Source organism: Lytechinus variegatus, chromosome 6, assembly GCF_018143015.1.
Source record: "Lytechinus variegatus isolate NC3 chromosome 6, Lvar_3.0, whole genome shotgun sequence".
Lineage (NCBI taxonomy): Eukaryota > Metazoa > Echinodermata > Echinoidea > Temnopleuroida > Toxopneustidae > Lytechinus > Lytechinus variegatus.
Window position 1 is genome coordinate 40,740,697 of NC_054745.1, and position 21,973 is coordinate 40,762,669.

General features: G+C 37.3%; 1 protein-coding gene across 1 annotated transcript; it reads right to left on the reverse strand.

Moving 5' to 3' along the window:
- Positions 1–1,235: 1,235 nt before the first annotated feature.
- On the reverse strand, positions 1,236–20,055 carry LOC121417489 (oxidoreductase HTATIP2-like). The gene is made up of 6 exons (XM_041611211.1): positions 19,950–20,055; positions 12,381–12,701; positions 10,662–10,769; positions 5,712–5,849; positions 4,917–4,978; positions 1,236–4,076 (listed from the first exon to the last, which is right to left on the reverse strand). The coding sequence occupies exons 2-6, from the start codon at positions 12,696–12,698 to the stop codon at positions 3,860–3,862; spliced, it is 843 nt and encodes a 280-aa protein (XP_041467145.1). The 5' UTR covers positions 12,699–12,701; positions 19,950–20,055; the 3' UTR covers positions 1,236–3,859.
- Between the last annotated feature and the right edge of the window lie 1,918 nt (positions 20,056–21,973).

The following is a 21,973-nucleotide window of genomic DNA, read 5'->3' on the forward strand; positions in this document are numbered from 1 at the left end:
CAGGTTTCATCAACCGTCTGTGAAAATCACTCGACTATTTATTTCATGAAAACCACCCCAAGGAAAAAATAATAAAATGAATTAGCTGCAATAATCACCCGCAGGAACTTTATCGAAATGAAGTACCTCCAACAGTACCCGTCATTATTTTGAATTTCAAGGCAGTTTTATAGTCATATAAAAATTTTACCAGTAATCAGCTTTCTTCAGAAAGGAAATTGCACCGCTGTCAAACAAAAGAAAAGAATACCAATTACCAATATTTCAATCAAAGAGAAGGGTAATTGTATGCAGCAAGCAGCATCTGTGCAGAAAGAAATTGTTTAATTAATACCTTTTGGGGTGTACTTATTGTTTTTATATATATTTTATATATATCTATTGCCCATACTTAGTGCTCGAGAACTTCATCACTGTCCACATGTATGTCATTGTATTATTAGTAAAGAATTTGGCAATTCTAGATTGTTTTGTTCATATTTCTCAAAAGATTTAGAAAAAAAATAAACAGAATTCAAATTGTACTGAATTGACAAATATATACAATACTGCACATAGCTTAGATAGATATGCATAAGTACCAAACATAGTATATATTACAAGTAAAACCAAACTCTTAGCATACAGGTGGATTAAGCTAGAAATACAAATCAACTACAAAATTATCATAAATACAGTGTCCCACTAAATAGACAAATAGAAGACATTAAGTAGTTTACCCTCAAGCTCATCCAGCTCAAAATTGCCATGACAATTACTTCATAACAACATGACAAATTCCTGTCATGAAATTCTTAGGCCCGAATTCACAAAGGTGGTTTTGAAAACCCACGGTTGAGTCCACTGTTCATGCAGGTTTCCTATATAAATTAAGCTTAATTTAGCGCGTATTGGGCGCGTGTATAAAAAATGTCCAATGCTGATGCGCGTTTGTGTCAGTGCGCCAAAATGACGCCTGTTACCACGGTTAGATACGCTATTTTATTCACGAGTCCACTGTTTGAAGAGTGGACTCACGAATAAAATAGCGTGGATAACCACGGCAACAGGCGTCAATTTGGCACACTGTGACAAAAGCGCGCATCAGCATTGGAATTTTTTTATACACGCGCCCGATACGTGGCAAAATAAGCATAATTATACAGGAAATCTGCATAAACCATAAAATCAACCGTGAGTTTTCAAAACCACCTTTGTGAATTCGGGCCTTAGTACATGTACTTTTGGCCTTGATCTAGCAAAATAAGATTTCTCCATGTATTTTAATCTCTCCGAATTTCAGTTTTGAAATTGATTAAAAAATTTCAGAAAAACTGCATTCTGGCAGGACTTTAGCTTCGGTTGTTTTGCCAGATCAAAGTGTCCCATCTGGGAATATTTTGCTTTGCCATGAATTTCGTTTTGTCCTAGAGGATTCAAGGTAACTGTCAAACTCAGCAATAAATAGGCTCACATGCTCTCACACTGACAAGCTGGGCATGAAATAACAAAGCTTCCATCATTGTTGCAGGTAAATGGAATACCTATAATGTTCTCTTTATGTGGCAGTAATTAAGTCAAATGGATAACCCATTCACCAAGAGAAACAAGATTAAAAATATATTTCAGTTATTTCTGTATCAAATTAACAGTGAATATATTCTAATTTAGTCTACAAGATCGAAATTATAAAATCAATTCAATTCAAGCTGACAATATATATAAAGTACCATCTCTCCCCGAGGCTAAAGTAAAGTGTAGCCTCTAATTTAAACTTAGTCCCTGATTTAAATCACTGATTTAGGTACAGCCAGACACAATCATAATTGCAATCCTTTATTTAGAAAACACCGCTTAATGCAATCATAATTGCAATAATATCAGAATACAAAATACAAACATAACTACAATACTTAGATGAGACTGCTTAATTGCAATCATTTATGTCAGAATGCTAAATACAATAATTGCATTCCCATAAGTCGACTGCTACAAGTAAATACAATCATAATTGAAATCATTTAGGAAACACAGCTACATACAACCATAATTTGAGGTCATACTGCTAAATACAATCATAATAGCAATCACTTAGATCATAGTGCTGAATAAAATCACAATTGCAATCATTTGGGTCAGAATGCTAAATTATGCAATAATTGCATTCCTTTAGGTTAGACTGCTAAATACAATCATAATTGCCATCATCTAGGTACATGACTGCTAAATACAATCATAATTGCCATCATCTAGGTACACGACTGCTAAACACAATCATAATTGCAACCCTCCAGGTACGACAGACTGCTAAACACAATTTTAATTGCCATCATCTAAATACATGACTGCTAAATACAATCATAATTGCTATCCTCTAGGCACGTCAGACTGTAAATACAATCATACTAGAAATTACAATCCTGTAGGTACGGCAGACTGCTAAATACAATCACAATTGCAATCATTTAAGTCAGACTACTAAGCACAATCACAATAGCATTCCTTTTTGTCACATCGCTGACACTCCATAACATTCTTGCTATGGTTAACTCCTATTTAATTAAGCCATGACTACCCTATATTGGAATGATGATGATCAATGTTTTCTCAACAGGGTACCAACAGCGCGTTCTTGAGTCCTCAACTACTAATACCTGGCCAGTTTCCTGACCCATAATGCTAGTGTAGTCTAGTAATATAGACCCACTTGAATGATAACATGCTAATTAACTACTCAATACATTCATACAGCAATAATTATATTACCAAGTAGCAAAACAATTACTTTTCCTCTCAAAACTTTTTAGTTTCTCCATACAAATACAATTATAGGTCACTTCATTCTCTGTAATATTAGTAGGTATCAGAAAACCTATAATTTAAGACTATGTATAACACACAGTCAATTAAGACAACACACAATTTACCCCCCTTGAAGAGAAAGTTACAATTAATTGCACGAGATATGATTGATTTATGGACCAAAAATAGACTCGCAATTGATCACAAGTTTCTTGTAACACGCCATCAAATCAAATTAGTTTACTAAATATGCACCAATATATTTTAAAAGGGCTATTAATTCAAGTAGGAATTTGTCTAGAATGCAATCGACGTCGGCCTCGAGGCGACGTTTTGCCGGCCTTGGTCTCGGCCTCAGGCTGAGTAACGTGTACAAACTCTAGGGGAAAATTTTTCTCTCGAGACCTTGTGACTTGGAAGTACTGGCCTTGACCACATCCCTGGAGGCATGGTTCCCGTCTTACAAAGAATTACGAATCAGATCAAACGCCAGCAACGTCAACATCTCAAATGCATATTTATTCAAAATATTTTCTAGATATGATATATATTCATACATTTCCTGTTTTCTTGAAAATTCAGTGGGATTTTCTTTGCATACAAAATGACTTAAAGCAAATCTCTTGTAGAAAAATCATGACATCGATGGATTTCCATATAACAGAGATTGATTGGATCGATCGTAACTCTTTGTAGAGCGAGCCTAAGGATACAGCCAGATCTTGCGCCTAAATGGACAGATTCCCACTGAATTGGTTATGGATATTTGTCATCCTCCTCCACCGAGGTATGGGGGGCATTTCACAAAGATTTAAGTATGACTTAGAGTCGCACTTAAATACCGAGTTGCGTACGGTATGAAAGGCTTGACCGCTTTGGTCAGATCGTGCCGTGAGGACGTGCGCTACTGCATATCTAGCAATAAGATCGCGCGTTGCAGATCATGTACGTGTCGGCATTTACTTGCGAATTAAGTCATACTTAAATCTTTGTGAAACACCCCCTGGTATTAAATCTGATGGAATGCAGCAATGTTTTTGTGACATCATCATTTCGGTATCGAATAAAATGTAAATTCTTAGCCAGTGACTTCTTTCGAAGCCCTGTAGATTTCCTTCCCTTCAACAATAACCTTAGCCGTATCAGCTGGCTTGACGGTTCTTGCGATCATCGCTTGACCGACCGAGAGAGTTGTGTTGGTGATTTTTCCCGGGGAAAAGTACTCGAACGGTGCGCCAACCACTCGTGCGATACTTTCTCCGAAGCGGAATTCTTCTCGATGGCACATTAGCATTCTGCGGGTTAAAGAGAGAAAATGGCAAACTTCTTTAAAGTGTAATAGTCAGGCAGCATATGTCCTCTACTTTGATAAATTGACCAAGTCTGATTTTACACTTTTATGTGATTAGTGACATCACAAGGAACTTTCAACTTGGTGAACAATTTCTACTGGTTATCTTGACCATTATGGTCAAAATGGGTAACAAGGGGTCAATTTTTTTTTTAAATTGCCAAGATTGTGTAGAGTCTGACATCAAATGGTTGGTCTTGTTATACTAAACAAAAAAGTGGCCCCCTTTAATTCTTGCCATGTGCACATTTAGCTGGGTTGAGAGCGGCTTTTGTGGATCAAGTTTTTCGCTGAAGGAAACTCTGCCATGGCTGGGATTCGAACCCACGCTTGGTTTTTGCCAAAATTTTTATTTGGACCAAAATCATGCGAACATTCAGGGGCGTTCATACGGGAGAGCTGCTGCAGGCCAGGCACATCTTTTGGTCGCTAACTTCAGTCCATCTCATAATTACGGCGAAGCCAAAGGAAGCGATGTCTGACTGAGGAGTCAAATTATGTTGAGTTCGAACCCCAAAATACAGCTGTTCCCGAAAGCAATATTTGGAAAAGCAATGGGCACTTTGACCTTAAATGTGACCGAGGGACTTGCCACGACATTTGCGAACAATTACTAGTGGTGAGGTATGCTAATAAAGGCCGGTGGGTCCTAGTCGGTCTACCAAGCAAAATGTGCATACAACGATGGTCTTGATAGGCCATTTCATTTTTACAGCAAGTAATCGCCAAACCCTCGTGTTACGGGGCTCAGAACAATGAAATGAGAAAAACATAGTGTAATTACCCTGGTCTGTAGATTGCGAACTTGTCAAATCCAAGTTCTGCCGTCTCTTCCTCCGTCTGGCCCTGTAAGGAATGCAACGACAGGGGAGAGTTTCACGAAGACATTTATAAAGTGATTGTCATCTACAACTGTTATAAGCTCCTGAAATCATAGAATCTGATTGGAGGCAAGCAAATTTTCTGAAATTCAAATATTATGTGAAGCTCTCCCAGAGGAAGTCTTTCACATAGACTTTTTGAAAGTGATTGTCATCAACAATTGTTATAAGCTATTGAAATCCTTTTATATGATGGAGGCAAGCAAATTTCTGAAATTGAAACAATTTGTTGAACACTCCCAAGAGGAAAAGTCTTCAATGAGGACTTTTTTAAAGTCCTTTATTGTCTACAAATGTCATAAGCTACTGAAATGATTTTATATGATTGGCTGAGAGAAATTCTTAAAATTACACTAATGAATGAGACAGGAAGCACTCAAGATGAGAGTTTCACAAAGATCTTTATCAAGTGGTTTGTCCTCAACTGTTACAAGCTGCTGAAATCCCTGCATCTCATTGGCTAAGACCATATTTTGTTAATCACAATAATACATGAAGCACTCCCAGTAACTTAGGAAGTGGCGTTTCAAGTTCCTTTAAATCAATTGAATGCCAACCAAACATTGTGCAAATTTTACCCAATGCTGCACAACCATAAACCGAAAGTGCAACAAAATCACACCCAACCAATATACATACATGCCATTGCTCCCTTAGTTACATAATATTGAATAAAAAATTGTAGTGTAGTCCCATACCTTGATTTTTAGGTAGAGCATACTGCTTTTAGCATTTGCTCCCACTGATGATACTAGGTGGTACTGCTCGCATCCGTTCTTTTTTGCGAGCTCCCCGATCTTCATCACGTAGTCGTGATCGACCTTCTTGAAGCCTTCCTATGTAGCAGAGAATAAAATTGATGTTATTAGTGCCAATATCAAAACTATTCATTACAGTGAAACCTGTTTATTAAGGCCACTGGAGAAATGTGGCTTTCACAGACAGGTTCTTACACACATATTCCCTTTGAATGGGAGAAATTTTTAATGTCCACTAAATAAATGATTTCACTGTAGTCAGGTTGCTTCCAAGCCAGCTTTGACTTTAGGGGAGACCAGGGTTAGTTGGAACATGGGGTAAGTTGAAACATTGTAATTTTCTTTAATGCCTGTAAAATAAATCTATGTAATACTGCCCTCAATTTATTGCAAAAATAATTCAAACACTGTTGTATTATCAATAGCAATTAATTGAGTGCAGTATTGCATAAATTTATTTCACAGGCTTTAAAGAAAATTACAATGTTTCAAATTACCCCATGTTCCAAATAACCCCAGTCTCCCCTACTATCAATTTATTGCTATAAGATTGTTACAATAATAGTGATGATACTACTAACAATTCGCATAATATCTCTCTGTATAAGCTCTCAACATTTCTAGGTAATAACAAATAAGCCATCTCGGAGTGTTGGAGATACAATCTCAGCATTTGCAGAAAAAGGTTATTTGAACAACCATTTCTCAGACCAACTGACATGCAACTCTTAGGGGTTTGCCCGACATAGCAATACTCATTTTCAAACAGACTGGATTGGACTGTGATGGACTTTCTTAAATCCTTTCTCTGAAACAGAAAATGTCGACAATGAATGTGAACAGCTGTGAAATTCAGACTATTTTGTGTCATGGAATGCCTCCCCAAGCAATATCCTTAATGATACTAGTGCTTGGCGATATTATGGATACTATCCAAATTATGCGATATTGACAAAAATATTGAATATTCGATCATGGTTATGTAAGACTATGTACGTATTTCCTAAATACACAACTATTTCCTAAATACACAACATGACCAACATATTGCTCATTTGGCTGCTATTGCTCAAGCATTTTTTTTGCTTATATAGTGTGCCACTGCATTTTTTTTTCTCCCATTACTTTGTCACCCTTATTGTATTCATGTCTAAATTTTGTTATGATACTACTATAAATCTGTCACATTACAATGTACTTTCATGTCATATTACGATTATGTTTTATGTATTGTAAAATTTATTTTGACTTTACAATAAATGCAGAAATTCCTGCAAAAAAAAATATTGAAAAGTTAAACACTATTTTCTGACCACAAATGCTGCTCTGCATTGCTTCAAACCAACTCAGAACTTTGTATCCACAGTTGGCACGCAACTACCCGCTTCTCATGGACAGGTACCAATGAAGGCCTGAATTTCCCCTTTCAAGCTCTCACGGAATCACTTCTCATATTGAACGTACAGAATGAATCTTCAGACTTGGCAATATATCATCATGTTATCAGCGATATTTAGATGGTGATGAATTCAAGCCTGAGTCGCTGAATATCGATTATTTTGAAAACCGGTGTTCGACAGCTCTAATTCGATCGAACATCGATGCATCGAATATGGAAGGCGGGGAAAATTTAGTCTTGTTTTTGCGTCGATGCGATGCGCTTTGCATATGCATTATACGCACTGACGGTCTGCGCTGGCGTTGGCCGGGTGAGCGTTGCACAAGCAGATGACAGAGCAAAGTTCGTTTGTATTTTTCATGATCACAAAACACACAAAAAATGCCGGGGACCAAAGCAGAATTCTTCCCAAAATATCTTCAACAATGATATTTGCAGATGACAACATATAAGTTTAAAATGAAACAATAATAAAGACATGAATCACGCAGAGTCGATCCGAATGATCTTCGGTCAACTAGCATTCGCAGTCCATTCACCAGCCCCGTCCGCAGCTCCGTACACTCACTCTCCCGAAACGACAGGCGTGCTTGACGTCAGCGCCAGCAAACAAGTGCAATCAACGGAGAGCGCTGTAACTTGCCTGAGATTGTGTAGTTGGATCCAAAATGAGCTCCAAATAAATTTATGGGAATAAATACGTAATTTTCTCTGGATGGTCATTTGAATTGCTATTCAATGCTGATATAACGATTGTGAGGAAAGATTGTGGAATATGAGTTATGACGATGTTCGAGAATTAATCCTGATAATGACAATCCAGTTTTTTAGACGCAATTGAGCATGCGATCAAAATAAATACGAATGGTTCGAATCGAGCCCTAAATTCATCTAAATTGTTACGATTTAACAAAATTTTATGGTCATACTAAGAATATTGACGATGTCAGCAAAGTATGTTATGTTCATATGGAAGAATTAATACTGAGATTATTTCTATGATTCCATTTCTGGACGTCTCCTCCAAGCTCCGAGAAAATAAGCACAATGCGCATGCGTGTTCGATGACGTATGACATATTTTCCCATTCATGAAATCAGAACCCAAAGTTGGGCACAAACTAGACCAAAAGCTTCAGTCTCTGTATTTTGGTTGTTCCGCTGAACTGCGTTGGCTCACTCACCAATACATAGACTGAAAAGCTTGGAGGCCCGGACGTACAGACAACGTATTTTAGCAGTAACGTTAGATCGAACAGCGGGAACCCGATTTTCCGATCGTTTTTTTGTACATAAAATGTCATATTATGAAAAAAAATCACATCCATATTTACGAAAAAATGTTTAAAATTCAGAAATATCGTACCTTAGACCTCAGTTACCGCTAATTCTTTTGAAATGATGATCGAAACATCGTCATCTTCGATCCTTTCGTTGGTCAAGGTAAGTTGCCATCTTGGATGACGTCATCATCATTACAGACGTATTTACCAGTCGCTACCTATCGCGATTTGTGCCGCTGCTTTGCGCTGCGCTTGGTGTGCGTGCGTTCGGAACTTGTCGCTCGCATTGATTGGCCAAGATATCGAAAATTTAATCGGAAAGCCTTGATAAAAGCACAACTCGTTGACGGCTGCCATATTTTCCTCTCCGGCAGATCGGTCAAAAAATAAGGAATAACCCGGGGAATAACTCATCGGTAACGTATATTTTCAAAATAATATAAATAGTATATGATATCAATAGAAAGATTAGAGTCTAACGAAAATAGTGGACCTTCGTCCAAGATAATATAATGTCATTTAGAATCTAAAAGAAGTAACAAATCTGGACAAAACCCGTCCGCCGAATTGTCGGACCAGATTACACATGAAGGCTCGTACTGACACATTGCCGTCGGTAAATGGGGATTGTAGTAAAATGTCAGAAATTGTTGAATAAATCCCCAGAAACGACGGTTATTCCTGTCTAGGCACAAACTAGCTTCAAATTGATGGGAAAAAAAAATCAAACGCAATTTTCTCTGTTTTGTCATGTAAAATGTTATTATATGGTGATATTACGAACTTGAACAGAGTTTTTGCATGTAGACAATGTTCGAGAATCAATCCTGACGTGATGATTACTTTTTTTAGACACTAGTGCACTAGCTCGACTCAAGAAGTCAAGTCGATCGTCATGAGATGCCCGCCATTGAAAATTGAAACGAAATACAAACGTTTCACATCAAGCTCTAAATTCATATTAATGATTATCATATGCAAATTATTGTTAAATATTACGATTCAATAATGTTCTATGGTCATGATATTAATATTGTTCATGAAAGCAAGATTTATTTTGATCGCGTCAATTTCCGGCCATTTTCTGGTTTGATTAAAGAACAGTACTGCGCATGCACGATCGATGGCCATGACTTCCATTCATGAATTCATCGTGCATAAATTATCTCGGCACGAGCAGACGAGTAAGACTCGAACTATGATCGAAATAAACTTCAAATTAATGGTGAATAGCATCATAATTACTCAATCGGTTTCATTTTGGGGGCAATAGAAATCAAGTAAGTGGTAGTAAAGTTGGACATTGCTGATATTTTGATGATTGATTGTGTAAACCAAACGAATCGGCCGGCCGACGTTTTTTTTTTTTTTTTTTTCGATGCACCGATTTTGCAAAATCTGCACCGGTGTTCGATTACATCGATCGAACACCGATTTTAAAATCGATTCGACTCAGGCCGCAAGCGATATTTAGTGATGATCAACCAACAAGAAATCACTATCTCGACCAGTATAAGCGCTAACACTGTGCTAACTGAGGCCCTGTTACAACCGGCAATGTAGCAGTGAAGATCAAAACTTGACATCACAATCCAAGATGTAAATGGCCTGCTGTTGAAGGAAACCAAAACCTAAGAAGAGAAGCAATCTTATTGGAAAGAGTAAAATGAGAGAAACAATTTAATACAAGTTTCACCAAAATCGGTTATAAAATAAGCAAGTTATGGACGTTTAAAAAGTCTTGATGTACTTTCTAGGGGGGATTCTCAAATTGGCAAACATGTTTCAAAATGGCTGATTTTGTGGACAACTCTCCACTTGTTTTGAATACAAATTTTCAGATTTTCCTCATTATTATCTTTCAAATTGCATCTTGCCTCCTATCGAGCATAACATATGTCATGGGAAAATATAATTCACATCACATCACAAAAATTGTGCACAAAACGAATGGAGAGATGTCCACAAAATCAGCCATTTTGAAGCATGTTTGCCAATTTGAGGATCCCCATAGAAAGTACATCAAGACTATTTAAACGTCCATAACTTGCCTATGTTAATAACCGATTTTGATGAAACTTGTTTTAAATTGTTTCTCTCATTTTACTCTTTAAAATAAGATTGCTTCTCATCTTTGGTTTTCTTTAATAATGCTCTGTTAGAGTGAATGTTTCTGTGCAGTCAGTACAGCAGTGACACTATCACATACCTTGCCAGCCTTGCCTCTGGTTGTTCCTAGACAACAATAGCCAACAGAAGGTCCTTTGAAGATATCATCTGAGGCATCTAGGTTATCATAGTCAACAACCTTCTGTTCCTGAAGATAAAAAAAAGGAAATTATTTTGATACAAAAAACCGAGGGATAATAATAATTAAGTGTATGAGTCGCTAATTACCTACATGTAGATGCCTATATTGTATTTAATGGTACACCATATATTCCCTGGCTGTAAGCTCCAGCTGCTAAAGCCGCTTGGTGCATTAATGGAATTAATCCTGCCAGGTACCCATTCACCTCAATGGGGTCAAATGCAGTAGTGTGGATAAATTTCTTGCTGTTCAAAGGAGAACATGCAATGGCTGGGATTTGAACCCACATCTTTGATTGAAAGATGAGAATCGTAACCACTAGACTACCATTTTATCCACAATCGGTAGCGGTATCTTGGACAAAATCCCATCATCAGCTAAACCACAGCCAGGGTGTCAGAGAGGCATTCCTAGGCCCATTTCATAAAAAGGTACAATTGTAACCTTGCCATCATGGCCATGTTATCACCGTAGATGTATCTCTTGTGTTCATGACAATATTTTCAATCAAATTGGTATTGGTTTGTGGTATAAAGTTGCTTGTACTCACTCATATTAAGTGCTTATTTTGTCAGCAAGATTTATAAAGTATCCGCCTATTATATGATCCCTACCCTTTCATCTAGGCAGGAGATGCAGCTTTTGTATTTGCCTTCAAGAGTGCGAGTACTGTTACGCATAACATCGGCAATATGTCCTATTTGGAAGATTATGCGCAGCCACTGCTATGCAGCCGACTCCGGTCGTGCGTTAGTGCTTGTTTTTAAAATGACTAGGATTCGTGACAGGCTTTTCGTTGTGAAAAACGCCAGCAGGCATTTGCCGCATCACCCGTATTGCTGATGTTCTGCAAACAGTATCAAACTGCTGTAGAAAAGACAAAAGCTGCAGTCTCTGCATAGATTATTATCATAGGCCAACTCGTTCCTGGCACTGTAAAATATTCATCTTTAAAAGGACAAGTCCACCCCAACAAAAACTTGATTTGAATAAAAAGAGAAAAATTCAACAAGCATAACACTAAAAATTTCATCAAAATCGGATGTAAAATAAGAAAGTTATGACATTTCAAAGTTTAGCTTCATTTCACATAAACAGTTATATGAACGAGCCAGCAACATCCAAATGAGAGTCGATTATGTCATTCACTCACTATTTCTTTTGTTTTTTATTGTTTGAAATATGAAATATTTTTATTTTCTCGTCATTGTCATGTGAAATGAAGTTTCATTCCTCCCTGAACACGTGGAATTCCATTATTTTAACATTTTCTGCTTTAGGCAAGGAGGTCCCAATTGTCAAATTCGTAAAAATTGAAATATTGTATAATTCAAACAATGAAAAACAAAAGAAATAGTGAGTGAGTGACATCATCAACTCTCTCATTTGGATGTAACTGGCTCGTTCATATAACTATTTTGTTAAAAATAAGCGAAACTTTGGAATATCATAACTTTCTCATTTTACATCCGATTTTGTTGAAATCTTCAGCATTGTTCTTGCCTGATTATTCTCTATTGATTCAAATAAACATTTTTCTGAGGTGGACTTGACCTTTAAGTTGGAACAACTTATTTTTAGCTTTGGGGTGGCTGTAAGGTCGTAATCTATACTTACTGCTGAGAAATCCTTGAAGACATCCCCTTTAAGAGGAACCTCCCGTCGTCCAATCAAGAAGACCTTACTGAAGATCTTCGTCCTGGCCAGCTCCTGTACCAGGGCCTTCCCGCATTCTCCTGTGTACCCTGCCACGAACGCGGTCTTTCCCAGGGCTCGGAACTTCTCCATCTCGTCCTGGAGAGGGGGCGGTTTACCCTTGGCCCCTTTGGTACTTTCTGGTTCAGGTTCTGCTGCTGGTTGGGTTTCCGGGGAGACTGGAGGGGCAGATTCCTGTTCTGTTGGGGGCTCCTGCTGTTGCTTCTGTTCGTCAGCCATATTCTATTACGATAAATAATGTGTTTATATCATAAACATATTGCACACTGGAGTCCTTGACCCATTTAGAGATTCAACCCGCATATATCTGTGGGTGGGATTCAATGCAATCATCCAGTCTGCATTGCAACACAGTACAGAGCTGCCAACCTTTGAATGAGTGAATTACAAGTCTAGGCCTACTCTAGTCTAGTCAATGATAAATATCATTAAAATTACATGATGTTTATCAACCGAAACAAAAATTTTACAATTCGTGATATTTAGCGGCCAAAGCAAGTATTTTTAAAAATCTAAATTGGCAGCTCTACACACGTGTGGCATCTAGGTATCGATAACAAAAGACTGCAAATTGGTGACGTCAACAGACTGGGTAAGTGAACGCTCGTGCTCTTCTTTTTTTTCAATTTTACTCCTATTTATTTCATAAACATTAGAAACTTTATGAAACACTGGGGGTAGTTTGGGCGCAAAACAAAACGTAAATTGGTGATTTAGGTCTAGTTTCACCGTGGGAAATCATAGCAGGTATGTTACAAAAGCGCCCTCTTTGTGCATTCTGAATGAGGCATTGAGTGTGCGGACTAGAGAATTGCAGGGTGACTGTGGGGGCATTGCTTTGTATTGTGTTTGCATGTGCAAGGAAAGGTTATTCCCCATGACATCATTGTTTTTACGTAGTTGAATGTTTATGGCAGCTGTCTGGACTTGAAAAAAAATCTTACTCAGTGATCTTGCGACTCTGTGTGCTGCTGGAACTTTGGCCTTGCTTTCAACCTCTTGCTATATTAACAAGTATCATCCCACTCAAGGTATTCATTCCGATAGAGCAACCTTAACTATATTGTGCCTTTTTTTTGTGGTGAAATTTGAATGAAATCTACTGACGCTAAATGTGTTTTTTATGTCCGTTTCGGCAAAGTCTGTTATTTTGGGGAGTGTTGTTGAGCACTTCCATATGCCAATGTATGCGCATTGTTGTTTTCTATTCGTGCACCTTGGTCCCAGTTAAGATCACGACTTTTGGCTTAAAAACAAAGGAATACATAAGAATTGAATAGGCAATTTATACAACCTTAAAACTACAATGACTTTCTTATTTCAGGGGCTATTGTGATAAATGAAGTGTTAAATTAAAGGTCTTGATTAGCTCTAAATGGTGCCAAGAAGAAAACACCTTATTTTTGAAATATTTTTTTTGCAATGTACCTAATCATAGCCTCTAGACGGCCAGGTATGGGTATCTGTCTCAGGCACTAGGCAGGCTTCATGGGGAGTAAGCCTACGTTAGTAGCAATATAACCTCGTTCGTAGGATAAGTGGTTACTGCCGGTTAGTAGATGACTTTACTTCCCAGAAGCCTCTAGCTCTAGGCTAAGCCACTCATTCAATGAACAAGGTTTTCTATTTAGGCCTATTTATTTATTTTATTTATTTTTTTAATTGGTAGTGTATACAGCCACACGCGTGTGTCTTTACCATCCAGCCACACGCGTGTGGTTATATCCAGAACACCTATCTGTGGATACCGCCACACGCTGCCAGTAATAACAGTAAAACGCGTAGGTAGGTCTGACCCACTCCTAGTACCAATGAGGTCCAAACATTACATGTATGGACCTCATAGGCGACATCAGTGCTAAAATTGGGTTAGAGATTTATGTGGATCTAAATTTATTGTAATTTCAACAAAAGTACTAGCTAAATTTGAGGATTTTGTTGAAATTTTGCTTTAATGATACATTAATGCTTCAATAAGTAACAAAAAATTGAAAGAAATGAAGGGGAACTTACATTTTGACGACTTTTTCCTGATTTTCTTGGCAGTTGTCCTTCACTTCTGACTCTCGATCGGACCTGATATGCAGATCACGTATACGCGTTCTCGTCAGGTGATCGGTCGGTTATTCTTTTCGCCAGATGTTGATAATTATATATTTCATAACGCAGCGTTCATCGCAAATTTAGCTGAAAGAGATTGAAGTTGAACAGCGCAAGCTTTAATTTATTCAGAAATAACGTTTGATTGCACAAGTTTCGCCTCGGACATTTAGGATCATTTGGTCCCATATTGGCGTAACTACGGGGGGGGGGGGGGGGGGGGGGTGTCCCTACCACCGTCCACACCGGGCGTCCACAAGCCAGCAATTATCTTTTTTCTCTTTTTTTAACCAAAATGCTTCCCCCCAGAAAAAAAGAACCAGGGTTAAAGAGAAAGACAATTATGATAGAGGAACACAAAATACTTTATTTTTTCAGCTTTTAATGCATCGACTTATAATCAAATATTAAATGGGGCTTAGAACATTTTTTTAAAAAGTCAATTAATAAAAATATTCCGCTCTTCGGGATTTGAGCTTTCATGAAATATCCGATCTTTTTCATGATTACCGAAAATACTTCAAATGTCAAAAAAAAAATTATCGGTGTAGTAGCTGATACCTTGCGCCCGCCTTAATTATTTTAATGTTGAGATACTTTGCTTTAATTTAATGAATTCCTAAAAGCATTAATTCTCAGATCATTTGTCGCAATCGAATGATTCGATTGGTAAGCTAGTTGTATAATTATTATGATTCATGAATTGTTTAAAATGTGTCTATCAGTTTTGAATATTTAAAAAAATGTCAGCTCGTGCTTTTTGCTCGCAATATTTTGATTAGTAAGAAATTCTTGTGTATGCGAGTTTGATACATAAATAACTAGAGAGAGAGGGGGGGGGGGTGTCCCTCAGCTACTTGTCCTTGCTTATTCCAATTTTTTTTATTATGCTCGTGTTGTGAGTATTTCAAAGTCTTTTCTTTTTCTCACCCTTTTTATTGTCTCGGAGCTTCCCTCTATTTCTTTGCTACGATGTATAGCCCATCTTACTTGTTTCATTTTTTTATGTTCTCATTTCATTGAAAACATAATTATTAAACTGACGTAGAAGACTTTACAACAAAATTTTGATATTGTTTTTTCTTGTTTGTTTGGCTTTCTTTTTTCTTCTCCTCAGTCCTTTTTCTAATTAGTTTCCCTTTCCTTATTTTATATTATTTCATTTCATGAGGCATCCGCCAACTTATATACAACAACAAACGTTAGAGGCGGATATCCAGTAAGGGGGCGTGGTGGTGTGCCCTCTAAAAAGAGGAAAATAGGAAGGAAAAAAAGCAGGATTTATCTTGGTGAAGATGATAGTGGTGGTGATGGTGGCGGTGATGATGATGATGATAATAATGATGGTGGTAGTGGTGATAAAGATGAGAATGAAGTTGGTGACGATGATATGATGATGATGTAATTTTGTCTTTAAAAAAATAATAGTGCAAAGGCGAAATCATTTAAAGTTTATTATGAAAATAGCAGAAAAAAATAATTTGAAAAATTGTACGTATGCGTATGGAAAATCTATCCCCCACCAAAAAAGAAAAAAAGTGAGATTTTGTTTTGTTATTTGTGACGGCGTAGGCCTATGCGAACAGCTGTGTGATATAATTATGGTAAAAAAAGTAAATGAAATGCCAAGAAATACATGATAATGACTTTTATTGTACATTCAGTATATCAGTAGATAAATTCATACTCGTTCCAAAAAAAGAAGAAAGTGGGTATATTATGGACCATTAAAAATGGGCAGTTGCTCTATATATTATATTACATAGAATATATAGAGCAACTGCTCGTGTGTAGCGGTAAGTTATTCACCTGATCTACATAATTCATGCGGCGCACGGCGCGTGCGCAATGTTTAATAATTATTGTTGTGAATACAATGAATGTCATCAAAAACATAATAACACAGATCAAATAGTGCCAGCTCGACGCGCAAAATGAGAAAAAAATATATATTTTCTGCCCTGATAATTTGATAACCCTAACCTAACCCAATTTCTAAGTATTTTTATCATAAACAGGATAACTATATACAATGATTGAAATTAACTTTATATTCTTTTGCGAACAAAATGAATATGAAAGACAGCTTTTTGATAAAGAACACAGTTTTAGAGCGTTAGAGCGCGATTTATACCTACAACCGCTAACATAGGCGGATCCAGGGGGGCCGAGGGGCCCGGGCCCCCCTATTGGCGGAGCAAAAAAAGAAAAAAAAAGAAAGGAAAAAAGAAAAGGAAGGGAAAAGAGAGGAAAAAAGAAGAAAGGCAAACATAAGAGGAGGAACATGATTAAATGAAATAACATTAGGGGAAGACTCTGAAAATAATTTTTTTTTAAATCTATTTGTTAGGATAAAAAATTTTCGCTCGCGCTTCGCGCCTTATTGTCTTTTAGGGTATTTGCATATCTTGCTCAATATGGAGCTTGAAAAATCAAACTTTGAAGTCATTATACAAAACATATTTCAGCTGGGAAATTGAACTTTCATTATTTTGTTTCATTTACAAATTGATTTTTAAAAAGTGCTCTGTAAAAATGTCTGTGATATCATCTGAACATTATCATTTTCTGCTTGCGCTGCGCGCTCGCAAAATTTGAATTTTCAGGTACGTATTATTTTCCTGTATTCCATAAAGTTCTCAAAAAGTTCCCTATTCAGGTCAGATTGTTAAAACGTATCAGCTAGCGCCGCACGCTATAGCATTTGGATTAGTCGGTTATGTATATCCCAATATTAATTCTAAATCAAACTAATTTGATGACAGTTTATCAAAAACTTCGACTCGCGATTTCTGCTCGCATTGATAGATATATAATGCCTCTTATGCATAATTACAAAGTGCTTTAAATGTCCAGTTTTCAGGCCATAAAATTAACACATTTCGCGCTCCCATGCGAGAGAAATAGGAAGATGGTCATCAATTTCATATGATGACATAATGCCCTCATAGCATGTTCCGGTCCTATGTAAAAACTCAAAGTAATAAAAATAAAATACATCAGCTCTTTTTTAACTGTGATCCATCACAATTCACAATTTTCCCACAAAGTGTTTGCATTACAGAGCTTAAATTCACCCTTTGTTATATCATATATTTTTAGCTCGCGCTTTGCGCTCTCTTTATTGATTTTCATGATAAGAAAGTTACTTAGAATACCCAAATTCTAGGTCGAAATCTAAAACACACGTTAATTCAGATACGCAGATTGTTCTCTATTTAAATCATTATCCAGTTTCAGATGACAATATCAAAAAGTGTCTGCTCGCGGATAAATAACTTATCCTTTTCATGATAAAACATGAATAGTGCATCCAGAATCTTTCCCCATAATTTTGTTTACCCATCACATTTCTCCTATTTTCTCCTCCCTTTTATTTTCCATTAATTTTTCTTTCGTTCACTTTTTTTCTGTCCTCTTTTCCCATAATTTATTTTACCCATCACATTTCTCCCTATTTACTCTTCCCTTTTATTTTCCATTAATTTTTCTTTCGTTCACTTTTTTTCTGTCGCCTTTCCCCTTCTAAGTTCTATTTTTTTTCTCGTCTCACCGCTTTTCCTCATCCCCAGCCCTCGATCGACGCCCGTGCAGATTCGCAAACAATATCAAGAGTATATGTCTACTTGCAAGGGCGGAAATCTCTCCCCAAAGGTAGGGGGACCAGGGGCTGGAAAATTTGACAAGCAAAAAACAAACAAAAAAAGAAGGTTTATCACCCTCTAAAGAAGGTCATCTTGACCAAAAGAAATTTGACAAGCAAACAAGCAAAAAAAAGGGGGCATGCCAAAAGTAAGATCGTCTCTTCCAAAATACATTTCGAATTTGAACGACATGACCAAAAATAGTAGGGGGACATTTCATAATGTGCCCCCTACTATTTTGGGTGAGGGGACATGTCCCCCGGCCCTGGGGTTTGCGCCCATGTGGGTGGGGGTGTTGCGCCTCCCTATCGGGATCATATCACAGCGAGTATACACTCTTCCATATTGGAAGAGTGTTTACTCGCTGAGATTTCGATCTCACACATAATTTTATAAAAAAAAATAGAACAGCTACGCCTTGAACACAGGCCAAAATGCCTAACGATTTCTCCGCGGCATTAACAACTCTCGTAAAGGGCGCTCCATTTATAAATAACGTTGCATGAACAGCTCTCTATGGCGACGAAATTTACCGCGGAATTGCAGCCAGCAGCGTGGGAAATTGGCAGAAAATTCAAGAAGAGAACCGGTGAGTACCGATTTAACAGTATTCATGTATTAATTAATATTTATTTAATCATAAGAATAATTTTTTTTTACGGAAAGAAAGCTTAGTTCTAAGCTAGGGCGGCCCAAATGCGCGTGAGTGGAGTCCCAGTTTCTTAACACGGGTAAGTATTGCGGTGTCGCCTAGAGTGGTCTGACCGTCTATATCACGATCAAAATAACCTCATTTCTTCATTAAATTCTTACATTCTAAACCACTCTGATTTCTTTAAATCGTTTTAATTTCATTCTCACCGTCTTCTTTCCTTGCTTTTCTTGTCTTGTTACAAAAGGCCGCCTGTTAAATAGCAAATTTCCACACTTTTTCTACTTGTGTCGATTCTCTACTGACTCTAGGCTATGTGCGCGTACGTGCGAAACCCAAACTGTGTATGTCTACTACTGCGCTGCGCTAACGCTGTATGGGTCTGCCACCGCGAAGGAAGCCAGAATCGACACAAGTAGAAAAAGAGAATTTGCTGTTAAAAAGACGACCGTTTGTAACAAGACAAGAAAAGCAAGGAGAGAAGACGGTGAGAATGAAATTGAAACGATCTAAGGATATCAAAGGGGTTTAGAATGTAAGAATTTAATGAAGAAATGAGGTTATTTTGATCGTGATATAGACGGTCAGACCTACATACGCGTTTTACTGTTCACAGATATAGGTGTTCTGGATATAACCACACGCGTGTGGCTGGATGGTAAAGACACATGCGTGTGGCTGTATACACTGCCTTTTTAATTAGGCCTATTTTTTATTTTTTAAACCGCACATATGCAGAATATATCTTAATTTCACAGCACTGTATATACTCCTGCACAATTCTACAAGTACGATGATACAACATCCTGATGGACTTAAGTTTAACGGATGATGATGATGATGATGATGATAAGCGCGTAAGGTCAGCAGCTCCGCAACCCAGCGGAGCGGTTCGGTTGAACTTATTTACCCCAGCCCTGTCATGCCTGTCGGCTGCGATGACCAGCTCTCTGTTCGACAGTCCCCCACTCATTTTGCCATTCACCCAATTCGACTCGACCCTCACACATCGCAAACACTATAAAATAATATATTTCAAAAAAGAAATTATCCAAGAAAATGCGTCACATTTACCTTGAAACACTATAGGCCTACTCGGTTTTTCTTCCAGCTTTTGAATAAGAGACTGACAGATGGACGATGACTAAGCAGATTTTAATAACACTAGTTGACCTCGATGTCATCGATCAACAAACGTAGAGGGCGTCAACACTTCATATCTGTGCATTAGAACCAGACAAATAATATAAACCCCTCAAAAAAGTTTGGAAATCTGAGTTTGGCCATTAATTCTTCAAAACTCCCAATTCTACACAATGCATTTTTTTTTCATTGAAATTTGAATTTTGACTTGCCCCACATTTCAAGGCACTGCAACTCCATGTGAACCATAATCATACCATGACATCATTTTAAAGAAAATTTAATGATCTATACTTACGCATTGATTATTACTAAAAACCAAGGAGGGATTATCGATCAAAATAAAAATAAACCGCTGAGAAACTCACTCATCACCACCGAAAAAAGAACAGAGACTTTCTATATAGTGTCATTTTGCAACTTTTGAATTTGGACCTTGACCCACATTTCAAGGCACTGCACCTCCATGTGAACCAAAATCATATCATGTAGGGTATCATTTCAAAGAAAATAAAATGATCTAACCATTGATATGAATAACACATTAATATTTACTAAAACCGAAGAGGGGTTATCGATCAAAGTCAGATTTTCAAACTTTTTTGAGGAGTTTATATTGACTTTAATGAGGCTTATGGACCGATTCGCAACAAATTTTGTTTAGAGAGATATTTCACCATGCTCTAAGCTAATATTGGTATCCAAAATGCCGAAATGCAAAATTGGAAAATTGATTACGTCAAACTTCGGTTCTATTCTTAACATCTTTGGGGACGGATTTTTATTTAATACGGTAGACCTATACCACGTACGTTTCTAGTTTCTTCCCCAATGCGCTATTCTTTCATAAAAAACTGTAACTTTCACACGCGTCAATGTACAGCTTCCCTCAGCTCAATGAGGCACTGCACATGCACATGCAGGAATTAGACATTATGTTGTTTGCTGATCACAAAATATGGGTAATGAATGAATAGCATTTAGTAGCGTAACAAGCCGGAAAATGCAGGGACAAGATAAATCACATCGAAGCAAAATGAATAAAAAAAATAAAAAAGAGCATGAGCGTGTAAATCTAGCGAGCAAAAACTCTTTGTTTTTTTAAATCAAAATTTATCTTATCCTTTCATTTTTTTTGTCTATGTGTTTTTGTTTCCTTTTTTTTGGGGGGGGGGGTTCTATGGTCCCAAGCCTACCCCTCATCTGTATATACTTCCGCTCTAGTTGAACTTAGAGCCGTGAATGCAGTTATTGATTTCCGGATTTGGGCTGATGCCTGATTTGGTTGAGTATTGTTCAGGTTCCTGCCATCCACAGTGAATGGGATCAAGACTTGGTGCAATAAACATCAGAGAAATAAATGATATAATAATAATAATTATACTTGCTTATCTCAGAAGTCTCTAAGCGCTCTACAGTATATGCAGCATAATTACCCTGGCTATTTAGCAGTGCAGCTGTTACGCGCTGCGTTTCAAGGAATGAATTCCTGCCAGGTACCCATTTACCTCACCTGGGTTGAGTGCAGCACATTGTGGATCAATTTCTTGCTGAAGGAAATTACGCTATGGTTGGGATTCGAACTCTGTTTCAAAGTCCGGAGACTAATACACTGGGCTACAACGCTCCAATAATATTGTTATAATATTGACATAATAATAATAATAATAACATTGTAATGCAAAGTTTACGCGTATCAAACGCTCTTGAGGTGAGAGTATATATAGACATCATAGGATGAGGTCAAATCAAAAGAAGACGCATGGAACCATTCTTAGCTTTAGCTTTCGTCCTTATCATGAAGACTTCGTCAGAAAAATACAAGGAAAGATACAACATCCAAGTTTCACAAATTAATGCATATCGATGAATTATCATCAGTTGAATATGTTTCATAATCTCATTAGACAGATGAATGAATAACTAATTAATTAGGTTTATTCACAAATGAAGAA